This window comes from Syngnathus scovelli, chromosome 15 (genome assembly GCF_024217435.2).
Source record: "Syngnathus scovelli strain Florida chromosome 15, RoL_Ssco_1.2, whole genome shotgun sequence".
Classification (NCBI taxonomy): domain Eukaryota; kingdom Metazoa; phylum Chordata; class Actinopteri; order Syngnathiformes; family Syngnathidae; genus Syngnathus; species Syngnathus scovelli.
The window spans coordinates 6,830,531-6,849,095 of NC_090861.1; the positions used below are offsets into that span (position 1 = coordinate 6,830,531).

An 18,565-nucleotide genomic window follows, 5' to 3' on the forward strand; every position below is an offset into this window, starting at 1 on the left:
GAAACCTGGCCATTCAAAGTCAAAACAAAAAAAGGTGTGCATGAGTCATCTGCTGGGCTCTCCCTGGTTTTGTGCAACCCTGGGAGAATTCTTGACATGTCTCGGGAGGAGGCGGCGGCGGCGTGGTGGTGCTTTGTAAGGGGCAGCTCAGGGGTCATGTCTTAACAGGTCAATGCACTCGGCAATGCATGCCTCATCTGCGACGCAAGAAGAGTAGGAAAGGTCAGCGTACGTGTGGCCAAGTTCTGACACGCTAGTTTGGTCCGACGTGGTGCTTCACTAAACCTAATTGCTCTTTCCTCTCTACTCTCTCCTCCTTGTGGCTGTTGCAGATGATCTAATCTGTCAGCAGAGGTAACCGAGTCCTTGCAGGGGGGCTTACAGTGTGGAGAGATCCGCCACCCTACCACACTATCCCCCACCCACCACATATCAACACGCACTTCCCCCCACATTGTTAAGAACGGGACCCTTGCTGGGTCTGTGTGCACGTGGGTGGGCATGTGCTTTATGAATGTGTCAGAAATGCGAGTATTAGTGACGTCAGCGCAAAGAGGAAATGAGGAACTCAAGATGATGGCGCTTGGTAACACAGACATCCCCAAAACATGCAAGCTTGTGAAATGTGAAATTTGTCGACAGCCGTTCTGAATGTGTCCGTAGAAGCAATGTCAGAAGATATGAACCTCTGGAATGGTGTGTATTTCAAAATTGAGGCTTTCCGCCAAACTATTTGCAAAACCTTCTGGGCTGCTGCTCAACTGGAAACAAACTATTTTGTAGCTTTTAAGAATACAAACGCATATGTGTGTGACATTTATTGCGTGCTACTTGGCAGTATTACAAAAAATGGAGAAAAAAAAAAGATGCGCCGTTAAATTGAGGGGGAAAAGACTAAAAGGTCGGATAATAGCTTGTGCAGGCATTTTCGAGCATGAGAAACGCGGACTAAGCTTGCCAAGGAAGCACCGATAGTGTGCACTCCGATACCACCACACCGATACCCCTCTATTACTTTTAGTTTTTACTGCTGTTTTGTGGTAAACACACATTATGACTACATTCTTCTTCTTTTATCTTCTGTATGTATTCCTTTTCCACAGTGCCCTCTAGTGTTCAGGCTGATAACGGCCATATAACTCAATTGCCTTGTGCACCACGCTGCCTATTTCATCCTATTAAAAATACTGTAACACAACACCATTACACAAATAAACTCTAGTGACGTTCTAGAGCATCTGCTGTTTTTCAACAGATGTGGGCCGTCCTTGGCTCGGGGTCAGTGGGCCAGCGTGGGAGTGGCATGACTCGTAGAGAGCAAATTCTGAACAAAAAAGACCCGAGCCCTATATGCTCTGACACGGATCCTTTGTACGTATGTCCCAGTTCATACAGCTTTGCAGGCCTCCTAATCCCTCCCAGAAAAGGAGAGACATCTCTCCAGTGTGATGGAGCTGAGCAGCGGAATACCTGCACATCATCACCGTGATGCTGCGCAACAACACTCCTGGCCTTTCGCAATCATACAAGTTTATCTTTGCGGACATAATGACTTTAAACAGCCATTAGCCTATGTTGTTTAGGTCTGTCTGCTTCTTGCCAATAAAGTGTGGATGGGTATCAGGGCGATGTAAAGTTCAGTGTGTAGTGCCTGCTTTTAGCGCACATCATGTTGTCTCAACTCTTAGCTCCTGACAAATGAAGTCAGGGGTGTTGGGGGCGGTTTTAAGTGAAACAGGAATAAACAAGGATTAACAAAGAGGAGAGAGGAGATGACCTTTTAGCGACGGCCTGTATTCATGTTCAAAAGGAGGCATGCAAGCAAATGTGAAACATTTCTTATAGCGCTCAGGGTTATAAAGGGGCTGGAAGTGATTTAGTGTGAAAGGTGGATTACACGGCAGCACGGTGGACGAATGTATTGCGCAACTTGACATTACCATTTTTCAACAAGCATACGGTTGTTGCTCAAATCTATTTCTTATTTAGCCAATACAGATTTGTAAAAAATTCTGGGAGGAAATAAATCCCAAATTCTGGGACTGTTTAGCGTGACGAGCTGTTTCAGGATGTGATCGCATTTAGCTGTATAATGGGAAAGGTTCCGGCCAGCACTGTATCATGTCAGCTATTATCAATGCTATTATCAATGACCTCTTTTTCAATTAATTTTCAGTGTGGAGTCATAAAATTTGACTTTGTGAAGAACTAATTGGAGCCTACCAGAGGTGATGCAGGGAAAAAGGCAGCCATGATAGGAACATATTGTAAGTGAAACACTATACTACCTATCTTGAGCTGACCATGCAGTTGTGTGAACATGCATATGCAGGTTGTCTGATTACAAGATTTAAAAACCTGCTAGTCCAGATGCACTACCAGTGCTGAGAGCAGCCCAAGGGGGGGGGGGTATAAAACATCAATCTTTCAGCATGTATGCCGGCAGGGTCGTTGCTTTCCACGTGTTACTATAAACGTCTCCTCGGCATGAATGACAAAAAGATGCGAGGCATTGAGGAATGAAATGAAATCAAATGAATGCTAGTGACAGGTTGAGGCCCTCGGGAGTGGCTCATTTGTCAAGGTCAGCGGTGCCAAGGTCAGCTGGGTATCCAAATGTGAGCGAGCGCTGCTTGGCAACAGCTGAGATCAGGGACACAGACAAAACAACAACAACAAATGGGGGGGGAAAAAAAAGAATAGAAAGATGACATCCTGCGGCTCGAAACGAGTAGGTGGATGAATGAATGAATCCAAAACAACTATGGCTGGAATGCAATTGTTAAAAAAAAAAAAAAAAAAAAAAAACAAGGAAGTCATCCTGGGTGGATTGGGGCGCTTTGACGTTTGCGCAGCACATTGCTGTCACCATGGCAACCGCAGTCTTAAGGGTAGCAACGGGAGCGCGTGAGATGTGGATGAGGGCGGAGCCAAGATGAGGGAGACGCGGAGGGGAGTGAGAGTGAGACAAGATGGGAATGAGAAAGTGCGGCGAAAACGTGAGAGGAGGAGGGCAAAGTGAGAAAGGATGGACAAGAAAAGGTTGACACAGCACAGAGAAGGTAGAGCTCCGTGTCGCTCCTGTTAAGAGTCTCTTGTGCCAAGCCTTCTGGGAAACACTGCGGCAGCATCCCACATGGGGGGCGGGCGGGGGGCGGGAGTTGCAGGGACACACCAGTGTCAGCACTGAGCATGCTCCGCTTTCCAGGCCTCGGAGAAAATGACAGCGGAGCTCGAGCCACTCACTTTGGCGAATTCTCCTGCTGTATTCCAGCCACTATCCCGCCTCGCTGTGAGAGCATTACCGTTTTCCCCACACACACTCACCGGATGAGTTGGAACCGGTGCGCCTGACTGCTGATGCTGACTCATATCGTGATGGCTTTGATTGGGGCTGAGAGGAGCAAGAGAGGAGCATAGCAACTCATCAGCCAATAGGGCATGGGAGGGAATTACGTGTTCCTAGACAGTCCGCAAGTGCCAGATGTGATCCAGCAAACTCTTCCCCATCATCATCTGCACTGTGAATGAAAGCCACAGACAAATGTGTGAATCGGGGGGCAGGTTGATATTATATCTGCGTTTTTTGGGTCGGTATGCGTGTTCAGGCAGACACGAAATCTAATTGCCTAAATACCAAATTTATAGCTTTGCTTCTTTTTATGACCACGAGGTTGTCAGATGAAGATTTTTGTCATGCAAGAAGCGGCATGCGAGTGCAAACGTTTGCAGCAATTCTGCAGAGCGAAGCAATTTCCTCCTGACTTCCTCTTTGTACAATTCATTTCCCTTTCATTGACCCAAATTATTAGGTACACCAGAAATCCAATACAAGGTATCTAAAAGTGGGCCATAATAAGGCTCAGTTTTGTTTAAAAGTGTCACTATTCAAGAAATATGATACACTACAGTTGCTATAGTCAGGGGTCATTGCCCCTTAAGGACCACTGGAGCAAGACCACAAACTTGTTCTAAAAATAGCTCGATTGATAAGGCATTGTGATTTCCTTGTAGAAGTGATCATTTAAAAATGTAAACACTCATAGGAATTGATAGAAATAAAGTGTCTTACTTTGCTCTTGCTAACACTGGAGAAAATTTCTATCAGAGATGGCTTTTTGTGAACCTAAACATATTTTTTAGGCAGATTTGTTTTTTTAAACATATATTTTTTTTAGATTTTTGCAAACCTGCCTATTAAAGCGACTGGTGAAAACACTGTTACTGTACTGTAACTGCGCAAATATTAAAAGCTGTCTGGCCACGACTTTGATGACTTTTGGTGATCCTCTTAGAGAGAAAAATCTTCTTAAGGCTGCCGGAATGAATCCCTCTCCATTTTCCCTCTGTGTTTTTCCACTTATGACATTCTTTTTTTTTTTTTTTTTTTTTACTACCACGTCTCTCTCTCTCTCTCTCTCTCCCTTGCCGTCTATTTGCTTGTCTCCCTCCCTTCTGTCTAAGGGAGCGATAAAGAGGTTTGTGTGACTGTGAGCAGATTGACTTGAAGATACAGGTTGGAAGCAGATCCCATCCACCTCCTCATTCTGCTCTTTCTCTCCCGCTCTCACCCCGACTGAAGAGACAAACAGTCTCCCACATGCTCTCACAGTTTATCAAACACACACCCACATGGAAGCAGGTCTTCACGCAAACACATATGCGTGCTCTCATCACAGAGAACAACACACACTCAATCTGAGTGTCCCCGGGTCGACAAAGTATACACTGTCATAGTCAAACGCAAACATACGCCTTCATACACGCACATCCACGCGGGCGTACAAACACACAGGTGCATCCACATGTAAATAGAAGAAGCACATGGGCCATTGATGTGTTGGACGTGGGCCTGTTTTCCACTCCGAGTGTGGCTTAACCGAAGCAAAAAAAAGAATTTTTAGGGACGGTGCATCTGCATCACAGCGGTGTTTTTCCCATTACACTCACAAACACGCCCACACACACACGTCTGTTGCAAAAATAAAAAGGAGCTAATTTGTGCTAAATGCCACCAGTGGTTTGAAAGGGTTTGTTTGTTAACAAGATTGCATAAAAGATAACAGCAAAATATTGTGAAAACACTGAAGGCAGAAGGTCACTGGGGTCTTTGTATTTGAAAAAAGAAAAAAAAATAGCAAAAATAAACTGACATCACTGAGGCTTTAAGAACAATTTACTTATTCTGACTGAATGACTGAATGTGATGAAATGATGCGCGAGGTGCATATGTGACACCACTGAGATTTTCACACGATATAATCTGTCACTAAAATTATGAATGAGCATTTAAACACTAGCTATTAAGAATGTCAACAAACATACATATATATTTTTTATATATGTTTATCTATTTTTTTTATATAAATATATTTTTTGTATATATGTATAATATATATATATATATATATATATATATATATATATATATATATATATATATATATATATATATATATATATATATATATATATTATTTTAAGACGAATGGTCAAAATGATTGTCCTGTGAAATGATATAAAATTGCTTGGGAATTGTGAATACATCACGTGACCGTAATTAAATTTGAGAGTGAAAAGTCATTTTCCTAACAATTTAGTCATGCATGATTAGAATCAACTGTGAGCTGCTAAAATGTACAGAAAGCACACAAAGGCCTTATCAGCGAGCAGCTTGAAAAACAGACGTGCGTCCGCTTTCTGGTTTGCATTCTTCACATGGAATCAAATTCCTTTTGCACCCTTGCACTTGTCCTTTATCTCCAGAATGTGCTTTTAGAGCAGCACAAACATGTCACAGTAAGGAAGGACATTGGGAGGTTCACACAGAGTGAAAGCAGTTCTTCGGTCAGAATCATTTGCATTTTTCTTTTTTGGCCTCCTTATGGCTGAGCGTGAGTTTATCAAGAACTTGGCTTATCTGCTTGTTTGTTTTTCATCAGTGGAAGGCTTTTCCTGGAAAACAGGCCGCTACGCATGTACGTACGCTGAGATCATACTTTTGACGACACAAGCCCGGAGGCGGTCTCAAATAAACTGAGATTGATAAGTGGACCGCGCCGCCATTGGGCAAGCTGGACGAGGGTAACAGGAAGCGAAGAGCGCAGTTGGGTCATCAAGCTAGTACCGAGAGTTCCAGCAAGCATTAAAGTTATCTCGGCATGGAACACTTTGGAAAAAGTCTATTTGAATCCGCCTTCAGTTTCCATTGTAGGGTGTGTAGGAAAGATGGTGATACTTTAACGGCGTCAGACGTGTAAATAAACATTGTTGGCGTCACACCATTGCAAAATGGCTAAACGGAAACTACTTATAGTAACAAATACGGAGGAAACAAGGCGTGAATCACTCTGGAAAGCTGCTAAAGTAAGAATCTTGAATACATTTTGGAATGGTCACTCTTGGTACGGGCAACTCAGCAACTCAACCTCTTCAACAAAGGCCCAGACAGTCTTGGGAATTTGACAAAAAATTTGCCTGAAAAGTCACATAAAACCTGGATGATGTCACCAGACGTCAGTGTACAGCACGACTTCACTGCAGCAGGTGTCAAAGCATCAACTCCAGACATGTGTTTTGTATTTGCCCACTCAGTCGCGACACTTGTTCACATAGTTTAGGTAGAGTGTTTTATTGCTTTTTTTCCCCATGTTTTTAACATTACACCCTTAAAAATGCTGGGTTAAAAAAAATTGACCCAACTTCCTGGGTTGTTTTGCACAAAAACAAATCAGTTTTTTTTTTCCTTGTATTGGGCCATATTGATCAAAGTCCGTCCAATTTTTAACCCCGCAGTTTTAAAGGTGTACATTTTCTACCATTAGCGTTGTTGCTTAGCTAGCGCTTATCCCAATTAACTTTGACTGAGCGTCATTGTATGCCTGATTGTGAATAGCAAATATCTGCAAACAATTGATGCACCTTTTAAAGTGATTGCCTATATTAATCATTCAAAGCATAAATACACTGCAAATTACGATATCAAATGTCTAAAAACATTTATGCCTGTACCCTTAAAAGTACAGTGCAGCAACAGGTGAATTTATAAATTCCGAACCACGAATATGAATATACTCAACCAAATTACCATCACAATTGAGGGGGGTTAGCAATCAGCTCCCTGACAGTACTTATGCGAAAGGCGTTGTTGAATTTTGACAGGGCCACGAGGAGAGATTGTGCTAATTTTCAAGGTATGCTTTGTGTTGTTTGCAAACTGGCTCGCTTTCCTGGCCTATTGCCACTCGCAGTATGATAACTGCCGGCTTGTGAGCCTAATGTCATGGAGACAACAAGGGGAATGAAAAGAAACATGCCTAGACAATGCCAAGCAAAAGTACACAGCCCAACAGATGTGATGTGATGGGATGTGATGTGGGGGTTGTAGGCGGCGGCGGAAATGGGGCTACGGAGGTGACACATGAGTGACTTGGTGTAATTCTGATCTTACTTGCTCTTACATCCGACCTCTGTTTGCATTTAGGGTCAAATCCCCCCGCTGTTAAGCGTATCAATATCAAGGGCGATATAGTCCTCACTTTTTCCTGCATTTGCTGCAGTGAGGTGATGGCGAGCTCGCTTGTGTCCGAGCCAGCTGGGGCCACATCTCGGTTCAGCCGTGCGTCGGCGCGCACGCGCACTTGTCCATAGTGAAGCTTTCTCTTCGCTGCTCACTATCTTTCAACAACAAGCTGAGCAGGGAGCAGACGGAAAGAGGTCCTATTTGTGCAGGAAGATAAATACACTCCTGCAGCCCATGCTGTCCTCTCCAGATTAGAGCAAGACAATAATGAGCACCGGTGGAAGGGCACAAGACATCGGCTAGAGGACGGGGTAACAGCCGACTTGCAAAACACACTCAAATGGACGCATGCAGTCGTAGCAGGGGGGCGCTATGAATGCTACATAGACATACATATCGGAAAGAAATATGTCTTTTTTACTTGTGCACCTGTGCTGTGTTTGGCTGCACAGAGCTGAATGTGTAAGCTACTCATTCAGCAATATGATGATGTCACAGTTTTTGCCTGATATACACACAACAGGTGTCCATTTAGTCAAGCAAAAATACTCACAAATCTAACAAAACGAGTGTGTCAAGTTGTTTACGGATATTTGCCGATGAGTCAACGTGATTGTCTCCTCCTTCCTATTAAAGTGGTGAGCGCATGTGTCATTTCAACTCTTCTGGAGAAGAAGGGCACCCCACCCCCCCCCTTTCATGAAAAAAGGGGAAACATGGCCGCCTCTTGGTCAGACTCCAAGCACAGCTAACAAGCCATTCCATTCGGTTTAAAATCTTTTCATGTTAAGACACACATCAATCCACACCTACAGCATACCTGAGGAAACAAACCTCTCAGAATATGTACTGTGTGCACGCGTGTGTGTGCGTGGTTGTGTGGGATGAACATGGCCGGACACGTCCCTTCAACACACGGGGAGGCGCCCATAGCAGGAGTGCCGGCAGCCCCTCTTTTCAACACTTCGTCACGCTGCACACAAACACAGTTGCCCTTCCCATGCTCCTTTTGTTCCCAAGCGTTTTGCTGAAGTTCCTATCGCCTTTCTCGACACTTTTACAGCTGATACTTGTGTTTCATCTAGGTGTAACAAAACTTGGTTTGTGTCTGATATTTTGCCAAGGCTGCAAGGTATCGCTTCCTCAAGCGTTTGAAAACAAGCATACGCTTGCCAAACTCTGACTGATGGCATATTTACAAAACTAATAGCTGAATGAAAGAAAGAAAAAAAAATTCACACCCAATCACTGGCAAACGTCTAAACAGATCTGGAAAGATAAGTTCTCAAATTACTGACATGCCTTATGAAGCTCTTCTAGCCAATTTGTATCATTATTATTATCCATCCATCCATCCATCCATCCATCCATCCATCCATCCATCCATCCATCCATCCATCCATCCATTTTCTGAACCGCTTAGTCCCCACGGGGGTCGCGGGCGTGCTGGAGCCTATCCCAGCCGTCATCGGGCAGTAGGCGGGGGGACACCTTGAACCGGTTGCCAGCCAATCGCAGGGCACACAGAAACAAACAACCATTCGCACTCGCACTCACACCTAGGGACAATTTTGGAGTGATCAATCGGCCTACCAAGCATGTTTTTGGGATGTGGGAGGAAACCGGAGTGCCCGGAGAAAACCCACGCGGGCTCGGGGAGAACATGCAAACTCCGCACAGGGAGGGCCGGAGGTGGTCATTATTATTATTATTTTATTTTTTATTATTATCATTAGGGGGTAGAGAGGCCTTACGTTGTAATGTGCATTATAGCATGCAAGTCAAAGCCACCATGACATTCACTGTGGCCACCACTTGACCTGATGATGAAAGCAGTTTGATTTAGGCCAAATCGTAAGCATCTCCAAACTGAAACTGGCGCCAGATGAAACTAGAGGATGACGTAAGTAGCCTGGAGCAACATGTACACAAGGTTACCTAATGCACCATTGGTTCGTGCACCTAAACAATAACAAGCTGATGGGACACCTACATCCTCACAATGATTCATTTGTCCAAATTCCAGTGAATGAAAAAACGTACTTTTATCATAAATACATAAATGGAAATACTAGCACAGCAACACTACACAGAGATCAGAAAAGCAGAGGATCAAGAAAGTCCACTTAGCTTAATGCTAACACACAATGTTAAACACCATAGATAAGCTAACAAAAGGCATTGGCGCAACGGTGTTTTAACCCTTTAATACTTGAACACAAAAAGTGGAGCAACACTTGTAGACAGAATAAAAAGACAACTCATAGGAATATCGTTTTTCCTAAGCAGATGTGCGACAATAATACTATTTTAAATATGGACATGCATGTGCTCTTTTTAATAATACAGGTTGACGATATCTGCGAATCTATTGTTTCAGCAGTATCTGTTTGCTTTCATTATCCCAACACAAGCTGCTAGACTGTGTCACAACCTGCAGATATATTATTTTTAGGCAGCGATTTCAGTTTGGCGGACAGTCTCAATGGCTTTTGTGGTGAATTAATGTCGGTGAGGTAGTGTGCAGTGAAAGGTTATCTCCCGAGGCGTCCTTCACACTCACACTACCACCTGCTATTGGACCACTGACCACGCAAAAAGAGCAAAGATTTGTAAATCACATCCCACGCACTCAATTACAACAACACAAAAGCATCTAGCTCATTTGAAATGTTGGCAGCTATCAAGGTGAACCCGATCTATAAAGATCTTTCCTCCTCCTGGCAAAAAGAGGATTTCAGACATAGACAAGACATAAATTCAAAAACTAGTGATGTAAGTCTTCTACGATTTGCCACATGAACATTGTTTGGTAGCACAATGTTGGTGAGTAAGAATGCTCCGGGGAAAATCTTTTTCTGACTTCGCTAAGAGGTTCCACGTCAACATCCGAGTCATTATAAAATCGTATCAACAAGCTATATGTGACGTGCACTTTAAATTTAAACTCTAACGGAACAACAACACTGTTTATATAAGCATACGGATTCCCTGGAAGAGCATTCCGCCACCCACCATAAAACCATTGACGTAATGATGACTAAAAAAAGGTTTGCCCGGCGTCATAACCCGCCCTCTCGATCGAGACTGAGCAACCTTAGTGTAATTTTACATGATGAAACAATCAGACAGACACACCTGGCAACAGCATTGGTGCTATGGACACATCAAACGACAAAGTCAAATATGTGTCAAATTATAACCAAGCAACTTCAAATGTTTTTTTTGTTATATCATTTCAAAATTAAGCTTACTGCATTGTTTACGGTGATGCCGTGCTTCGATCCAGACATAGATTGCCAAAAGATAATGTATAGGGGTCATAATGGAGTTGTCGATATTTGTGAACAAATCTGAATACACTAAAACCATACTGAATAAATTATTGGCAGATTTTGTCTCAGGTTTTTGCCAGTAGTCTGGTTGTCAGTACATATATTAGTAAGAAACAGAACCTTTTATTCCAACAAGTTTTATTATTATTCTTGAAATTTAAAAGGCTTCATTTTAATCAAACCACCTCTTGAGCTGTGCACAGAAAGGGGGAAAAATGCTTTCAATATTTAATTACATGCACTAGCTGCAGTCTGTGAAGAAAGAGTATTGCAGCCCAAGATAGCTGCAAATTACTAAATGATTCAAAAGGCGGGGTAAACATAACTGCTTTCACAAAGCAGGAAGACACCATTTGTAAAGATACAAACTACACACACACAAGTAGAGGGTCATTCTGTGTGCATGGATGATATGTAGTGGATTTGTATTTGGAGCATATGTGCATTTTTGAAAATTTAAACAACCACAAGCTGTTATCTGCTTCTATTTGATGTAAGTTGCTGAATATACGCTACAGTAGATTGATCTTATTCTCTTGCCTCTTTGAGATTTGTAAATGCTAGCTGCTATTTTTATAGCACTCCAATTAATAGCACTGTATTTAAAAGTTACATCAGTCTTGTATTCTGCAGAAATGCAGACGTGAGGCAAGCCATTGACATTTATATCCAACTCTCAAACTTAACGACTTGGATCCTTTTGGCGACAGCCCAAAAGTGTCCGGGGGTTGCTCGTCCCTGAGGGACACCATTACTGTTAGTTGAATCAGAGGAGCATTTCTGTTTATAGCTGACTGCGATACTAACAACAAGGGGTCCCAAAAAATGGAAATTTGGCTTTATTTGTTGAGGAAAGAAGCGTCCAAATGGCACGTGTCCTGGACTGTGCCATGATTGTGGCCACTTCAGTGTGGCTCAGCAAGTCAAACAACTGCTGACGTTCCAAACAGGCCCCTTCCTTTGCAACTTTTTAGTGCGCCCTGATCCTGATCATATACTGCCTCATGGTGGTGAAGGCAACATTCTTCAGTGGGTTCAACTCATATTTTAATTTTTTTTCCTCATAAAAAATAATGACATCTTAAGTTGCATATTTACCTCATCGTCTTGGAGCCAATTTTATTTGTAAATCTTACAAGGCAATAATTAAATTGAATTGTAGTGATACATATGTAGTCATAAAATGAAGATGATGCGGGTTTGTATTATTTATGCAGCAGACCTTTGACCTTACATTAAAAATGTTAGACATGCAAAAATAAGTGCAGTGATATTGTAGTAGTGTGTGCTCACTGTGCACATTATTGTACAAACTAATTCTATATTAAAAAACATAATTTAAAAAAAATACCTTTTTATTTCTAACAAAGCAAGTGTATTAGAAAATTGATTTTATTTTTTTTATTTTCACTATCATAGTCATTGTAATAGTTTATTATTGTGCTTGTAGTTTGTACTGGTGAAGTAAAACTACGACTTGCGTAAAATGAAAATGCACACAAAGGCAACACGAGACAGTTTTGCTATCACCAAAGCAGCTTTCATGCTTTCTATTAATTCAATATAGAGATTAGGAGGAGATTATAAATCAGGGGCATTATGCACTAATTGTAACACTAATCTGCCTTCACACTGCATATCACAATCCTTTTGTGTCCAATGGATGATTCCGCCAGCTGTTTACCAAGTGCAGTGTCGCTTCATCACTAGCAGGACATGTGCAAAGGATTTTAGGAAGAATAAATATTGCACACAAAATACATTTACAAGAATATTTTGAAAACACTTTGAGAAGGTTTACCATGCAACATAATTGTCATGCAGACTTCACAAATATCTCTTTCTTTAGAAATGTCACTCAAATGTTTTACAGTGATGCGTCACACTCCCTACGATTAATTTAGTAATAAATTGCAGCTTTTAAAGTGCTCGGCATTTCAAACGTGCTCTCATAGTTCTTATCCGGCTGATCCTCGAGTAAGCCCATTATTTCGTGCAAGCCCAGACATTATGTCTGTATTATAGCATGGAAATGTATAATCATCCAAAGCATTGCTTTGCTTCGTGTGAAATCAAAGGGCATGTTAACAGACATTCAAGCTGGAGGAAAAATATCCACACAAGACTTGTTAAATCACCCATGTAGAACTAAAGTGCAGGTACTTAGGGTCCGTGCGTGGCATGGTGGTGACTAAGATCCATTTTGGAGAGTGATAACTTGAGTTTTGTGTGATGTCGGGAGCTTTTATCACGTGCCTAATTGCTATGTCCTAAATCATGGCTAAAGAGAAGCGATATTTTCACAAGTCTTTGGAAATGGATTTTCATCACATATGAGAAAGGTTGCTTGGTTTTGCAGTTCTAAAATATAAAAACAGTCCCAAATGATAGTAGGTTATCTGAAAGTTGCAATAATTATAGGGGCTGACATAAACCACGTGACCTATAACCTTAGCCAGTCCAAACATCTTGGATTAGATGTCCTCAGGTTGACAAAGCAAAATAAATCCCCTCCAAAAGTTTGACAAAGACAAGTTGAAAATTGAGCCTGCCTGACAAGGAACACGCAAGTGACCTGTGCTACTCTTTAAAACACGGTTGGGCTATTTTTGGTTGTTTTGACATAGTGCAACTCCACAGGAGTGGCTGTAGACATGCCTTGTGCTAATCCTTTTCACAAATAGTAATTCCTGCATAAGCCACGACAGAAAAAAAAAACAAGCAGTGGCTTGTGGCAAAAATAAGTTTCGTTCAATTGTTTTTTATCTTAGTCTAAAATCATAACAACAAATGTTTTGCACCACTTGGTCACGTTGATTGTACGAATCCTATGAAGGAAAAATTTAAAAGTCAGAAGCAATCTTGTATTCTCAGCACACATTTCCTTTTTGTCCGCTATCACTGATTTACCTCAAAATGTTCATCCTAGACACTAAAAACGTTCACTATATATTAATAGTGGCTTTTTTAAATTCCCCTTTTTGTAAATGGGCCCTAAAGTGAACGAGACAAAAAAAAAAATGAGAGGGGCAGTTATTCGGAATGGCCCGGATCTTTTATTCCCATTCATCAAGTTATCTTGCAATAGCAGAGAAGCAAAGATGAAGAGGACAGAGATTCAGCGTGAATGAACATAAACAACCGACACAAAGCTATAGTAGCAACCTAAATGGAGAAAGATCTGCACTCCCAGCTGGTCACTCCCATTAGCCTCAATCTCTGGCCTGGACAAGAGGCACTGCAGCACTGGCAGTCATAAACATTTCAATCATTCTTATCTCAGCAAACATCCTGTGCTGGGCCACAATCTCCGAGGTGAAATCCACTAAATGAGCACCTTTGTCACCATCAACCACTGTTGGCTAAATTGCCCTTCAGTGTAATATTTACAGGATAATGGGCAATCTGTAGACGCGTGTTGATTCATACTGCTTGCCAGATAACCTTGCGGGTTTGTAGGAGAGCCCACAGCGTCGCTCATCTTCAGCGTCTAACTTAACCAATGAATGCTCGCCGTTCGGAAAAGGACAAACGGCTCCGGGGCCAACGTCTGCTCGTCTACCACCTCGCTCGGCTCGGCAGCTGCGACCGTGGATAGATTTGTGTTGCAACAACACTTTTCAACTCATCTACTACTCCCTATAAAAAAGTAGCCTTCATGAGCAACGGAATAAATCAGAATGATTTGCGCATTTGTTAATTATCGCTATGAATGCTGCTGAAGTGGACGCTAAGTGCTATTTTTTTTTTTTTTTTTTTTAGAAATGTAAGTCACGCTCCCACCTGTCTACACACACACTGTGGAAAAAGTAGGCTACAATATGTTTCCCCTTCAGCGTCTACAAAGACAAAAATGTGGGTTGTAACCACATGTGTGTCATTAGCCAGACTTTGGGCCTTTAGGGAATATACTAGACTAAATAGTATTTTACAGTATTTTGACTATGTTGTCATACATATCATTTACACTTTGTAACTGTAAAATCTTTAATGTCAGATAATACTGATGAGATCCAATGAAAAAAAATCTATATATAAATAATGTCAATTTTGACTGAACTTGTCAAACATACCTTTTGGAATTATGTCTAAAATGTTGAAAAATAGTTTCAATGGCTCAAGAGAAAATATGCAAGTCCGTGTTGTCATTGGTTAATTCTGAACACATCCCAATTAAAGGGGGTGCACACTTGTGCAATAAAATACTATGCGATAAAATATCATGACATCCCACACGCTCATAATCTCTGCCTGCAGCTCAATCAAATCTACCAAAATGGCATTACAATACGTATAATATAATATAAGCCAGTGAGTAGAAAAGGCGGCTAAATTAGATTTTTGTTTTCTACTGAATTTGTTGCATGGATGTTTTTCAAATAGCGCAGGGAGAGCACCTTTATCTCAACAGCCCTTGGGACCCAGACAACAACAAGGAGAACAATACAGTACGTACAGTCCCATGATTAACACACGAGGGAGCATTTGCAACTCTGCACAAGAGGGCGTATACAAGCTTTAAGTGGAGCTTGGACTCGTTGGTGGCATCTGGGTCAAGTGTAAAATCAAGACATTATGTTTTGCTGCTCTTTGGGAAAAGAGACATGATCTCAGATATGATGAATCCAAATTTTTGATGGGAGAAGGTTGGAAGGGAATAGAGACCATAGCATCTGGGGCCAGACTGTTTGTCTAGCTTTGGGATTGGCTTCGTCATGAATTGTCCTGACAAGGGAAAAGAGAATGTTCAGCATGGGGAGTGAAGGGATGATTTACACAAGAGATAAGCTCATCAGTGACATAAGGTCCAGGCTCTATTGGGCACTAATAAGGATAAAGAAGATATGCGTGTGAGGAATAATATATTACCTGACTATTTTCTGTATTTAGATATCCATTGCTTTAAGACATAGGTGTCAAACTCAAGGCCCGGGGGCCAGATACGGCCCGCCACGTCATTTCATGTGGCCCGCAAAGACAAATTGACTTCATGTGTCGATACTAAAATTACAAATTTTCTTCACTTTTAATAGAAATATTGCTAGCAATTGTTATTACCATTCAATTTTTTTAAATAATTAAACACTTTTTACTCGTCTCTGATTTCAAAACTAGTTATGCATCAGTTTGTTTTGTAGCCTGTGCTACAAGAAGTTGACAGTCATGAAGGACACGTGCGGCCCGTGACAAAAATGAGTTTGACTGCTTTAAGAGTTATTATGACACAGATGCTATTCGTTAGCTTGTCTTTGGTGTTTTGCATTTTCCATTAGTAAACAGACTTTAAGGTCACAAAAAAACACAATATGATGGAACACGGTAATGAGGTGACTTTTTGAACACATAACTGACAACATTTTGCTGATTTTAGTCAGCAATAGGGTCCATTTGGTGTTACCTCTCCAATCGGGACATGAGTTAAAAAGGCAGGGCATTGGAGTGAGTGTGACAAAAAGGGAAGCATCTATGTCTCGTGGGGACAAGCTAAGAGGATTTAAGAATTGAAGAAGGCAGCAGGATAGAGCACATTATGTTCTTAAGTAAAAATGACTATGCAGGATGATGTCCGGATGTGACTTTTTTTTTTTTCTTTTCAAGAACGTGCGTATCAAAATTGCCCAGTACCATGAAGGAATACAAGAAGAGCTGCTTCCCCTTCTCCCATTCTCCTGCCTTGTTACAGGCCTTTGCAGATGTCACTCTGACAAGTACTAGGAACTGTTTGAGATCCAGTTACAGGACCTGTCGCTATCATTTGAGGACTTAAGTCTTGTTTTACGCTGCTGAGGAGCGTGGCGTACACTGTGTGTATAATTGAAGACATCACTAAGGGCTTACTACACACTCCAGAAAACTTGAATTGTGATAGTGACCCCCTCAAAAAAATGTGTGCATATGCTACATGCACACTTTCTAAATGAACCTACTTATGTGCTTCCTCCTGCAATCAACAGCAGTGTGTTGTGTTTAATCAATAGGCCGCTTAACCTAGCAAAATCACTCAGCTTTGATTTTCTCTTGTTACGACAAGCCAAGCGGCACTGAAACGATACACACTCAAATTACATCAGTGACCACATGAGCAAATTCACAGAAGAACATCTGACCATCTGACCACTTTCTACACCACTTGGAGAAGATTTGATCATGGGGCAGCCCAAAAAGCAAAATTGGGTCAAGAATTTGATCCAACATTGGGTACAAACTACCCAGAATGTTGAGTTGCTGTGTTACCAGAATAGATGTGTTTAAAAAAAACAATGCTAATTTTATTATCAACATGAAACGTTCCCCAACAAATCTAAAATGGCCACCAGCTTCTGCTCATCAGCCAGCCCAAACCAATCTTTAACCCAATCTGCTGGATAATAAAATAAGTAACCCAATCTGTTCAAACTCCACAGCAAGTGACTGGGCTAGTAAAACAACCCAGCATTTTTTTTTTTTTTTGGTGGTTGTGAAAAATTCATACTCATTCACACGTCATCAAGAAAACCAAAGTACAGCAATACACTGTACAAGTACACCTCTCTGCTTTCCCAATCGAACAACAGGCTGTGAAAACTAACAACAGGCTGTGACAAAGCTGAGCTATGCCAAAGTGAATGCTGTTACAGCATTAAAGCGGGTGTGAACCTAAATATAGCCAAGGAAGCTATTTGCCAGGAGCAACGTGCTGGTGTGCCACCGGTCGCTGTCCGTGGTACTGAAACAGGGGCCAAGCCCAATTAGGATAGCGAGGTGTCCCTGCAAGGTTAGAGAGCAGCGAGGACATTTGGGGGTATTAAAACTATGCAGTGGATGCTCCACGGTGGAGGGGGGTAGGATGCAGGATGCAGATAGTTGGATCTGCACAAAGTGCAATTGCACACAAGCAACAGTGCGAGGCGCATGTGTGATGCAGCTGAGCAGAGAGAAAGAGAGTTTGATTGATCATGTGGGCTATGAGAGCCTGCGAGAGTTGTCGAAAATTGCTGCATAGACGCCTCGAAGGCACATAGGTGCTACCCACTGAATGTGAACCATACATCGGCTACAAGGGGGCTAATGTCCAAAAGTATACACCTAGATGTTGGCCACGAAGCTGCGCTAGAATGCTTTTCTTCCGGGTTCGCCGGTAATCCACAATACATGGTCTCACTTACCGCAGTCCTCACACAAAATCTTGCTAACATCCTTCTTGAGACTCTTGCCGCTTGTGTCCAGGGGCGCGAATGAAGCCTTGTAGACCAGTGGCGCCTCCGTGGGCTCCATGAAAAAGATATACTTGTGGTTCTTCTGCACGTCGGCGCACGGAGCCTCCGACCCGAACTCCCCCAGCACGGTGACGAGCTGTTGAGGCTCCAGCCCCCCGCTGTGGAGGGGCCACACGTCCAACACTTGGACGTGCACGCCGGGCTGCGGCGGAGGCTCGGCGGAGGCGTTCCCCGGCGTGGACTGCACCTTGCCCTCGATTACCACGGCCGACCTGTACGCCCGGTCCTGCAGGGAATCCGAAGTCGGGGGGTAGCAGGCGAATGAGACCCCGATGAGCAGCATGGATAGAGGTGCGAGCGACTCAAGCCTCATGCCGCCTGCTGTGGCTCGTGAGTGGCTGCTGGCGGTGCGGCGTCGGCGGCGGCGGGGCTCTCGGGGCTGCGGGGCGATGGCGACAGTGCTGGGCTGGCTGAGGAGGAGGAGACGGCGAGGGGGCTCCAGTGGCTCGGCA

The 18,565-nt window shown here is 42.6% G+C and overlaps 1 protein-coding gene across 3 annotated transcripts in view; it reads right to left on the minus strand.

The window, feature by feature from the left end:
• The window catches only part of nrg2a (neuregulin 2a), a 59,659-nt gene extending 41,096 nt beyond the window's left edge, over window positions 1-18,563 (minus strand). For 2 of the 3 annotated variants that reach the window (XM_049743327.2, XM_049743325.2), the window contains exon 1: window positions 18,003-18,563. In XM_049743327.2, the coding sequence (XP_049599284.1) occupies window positions 18,003-18,426 (424 nt within the window). In that variant the 5' untranslated portion in view covers window positions 18,427-18,563. The remainder of the gene's footprint in view (window positions 1-18,002) is intronic. The other variant, XM_049743326.2, reaches the window with a different exon arrangement.
• Between the last annotated feature and the right edge of the window lie 2 nt (window positions 18,564-18,565).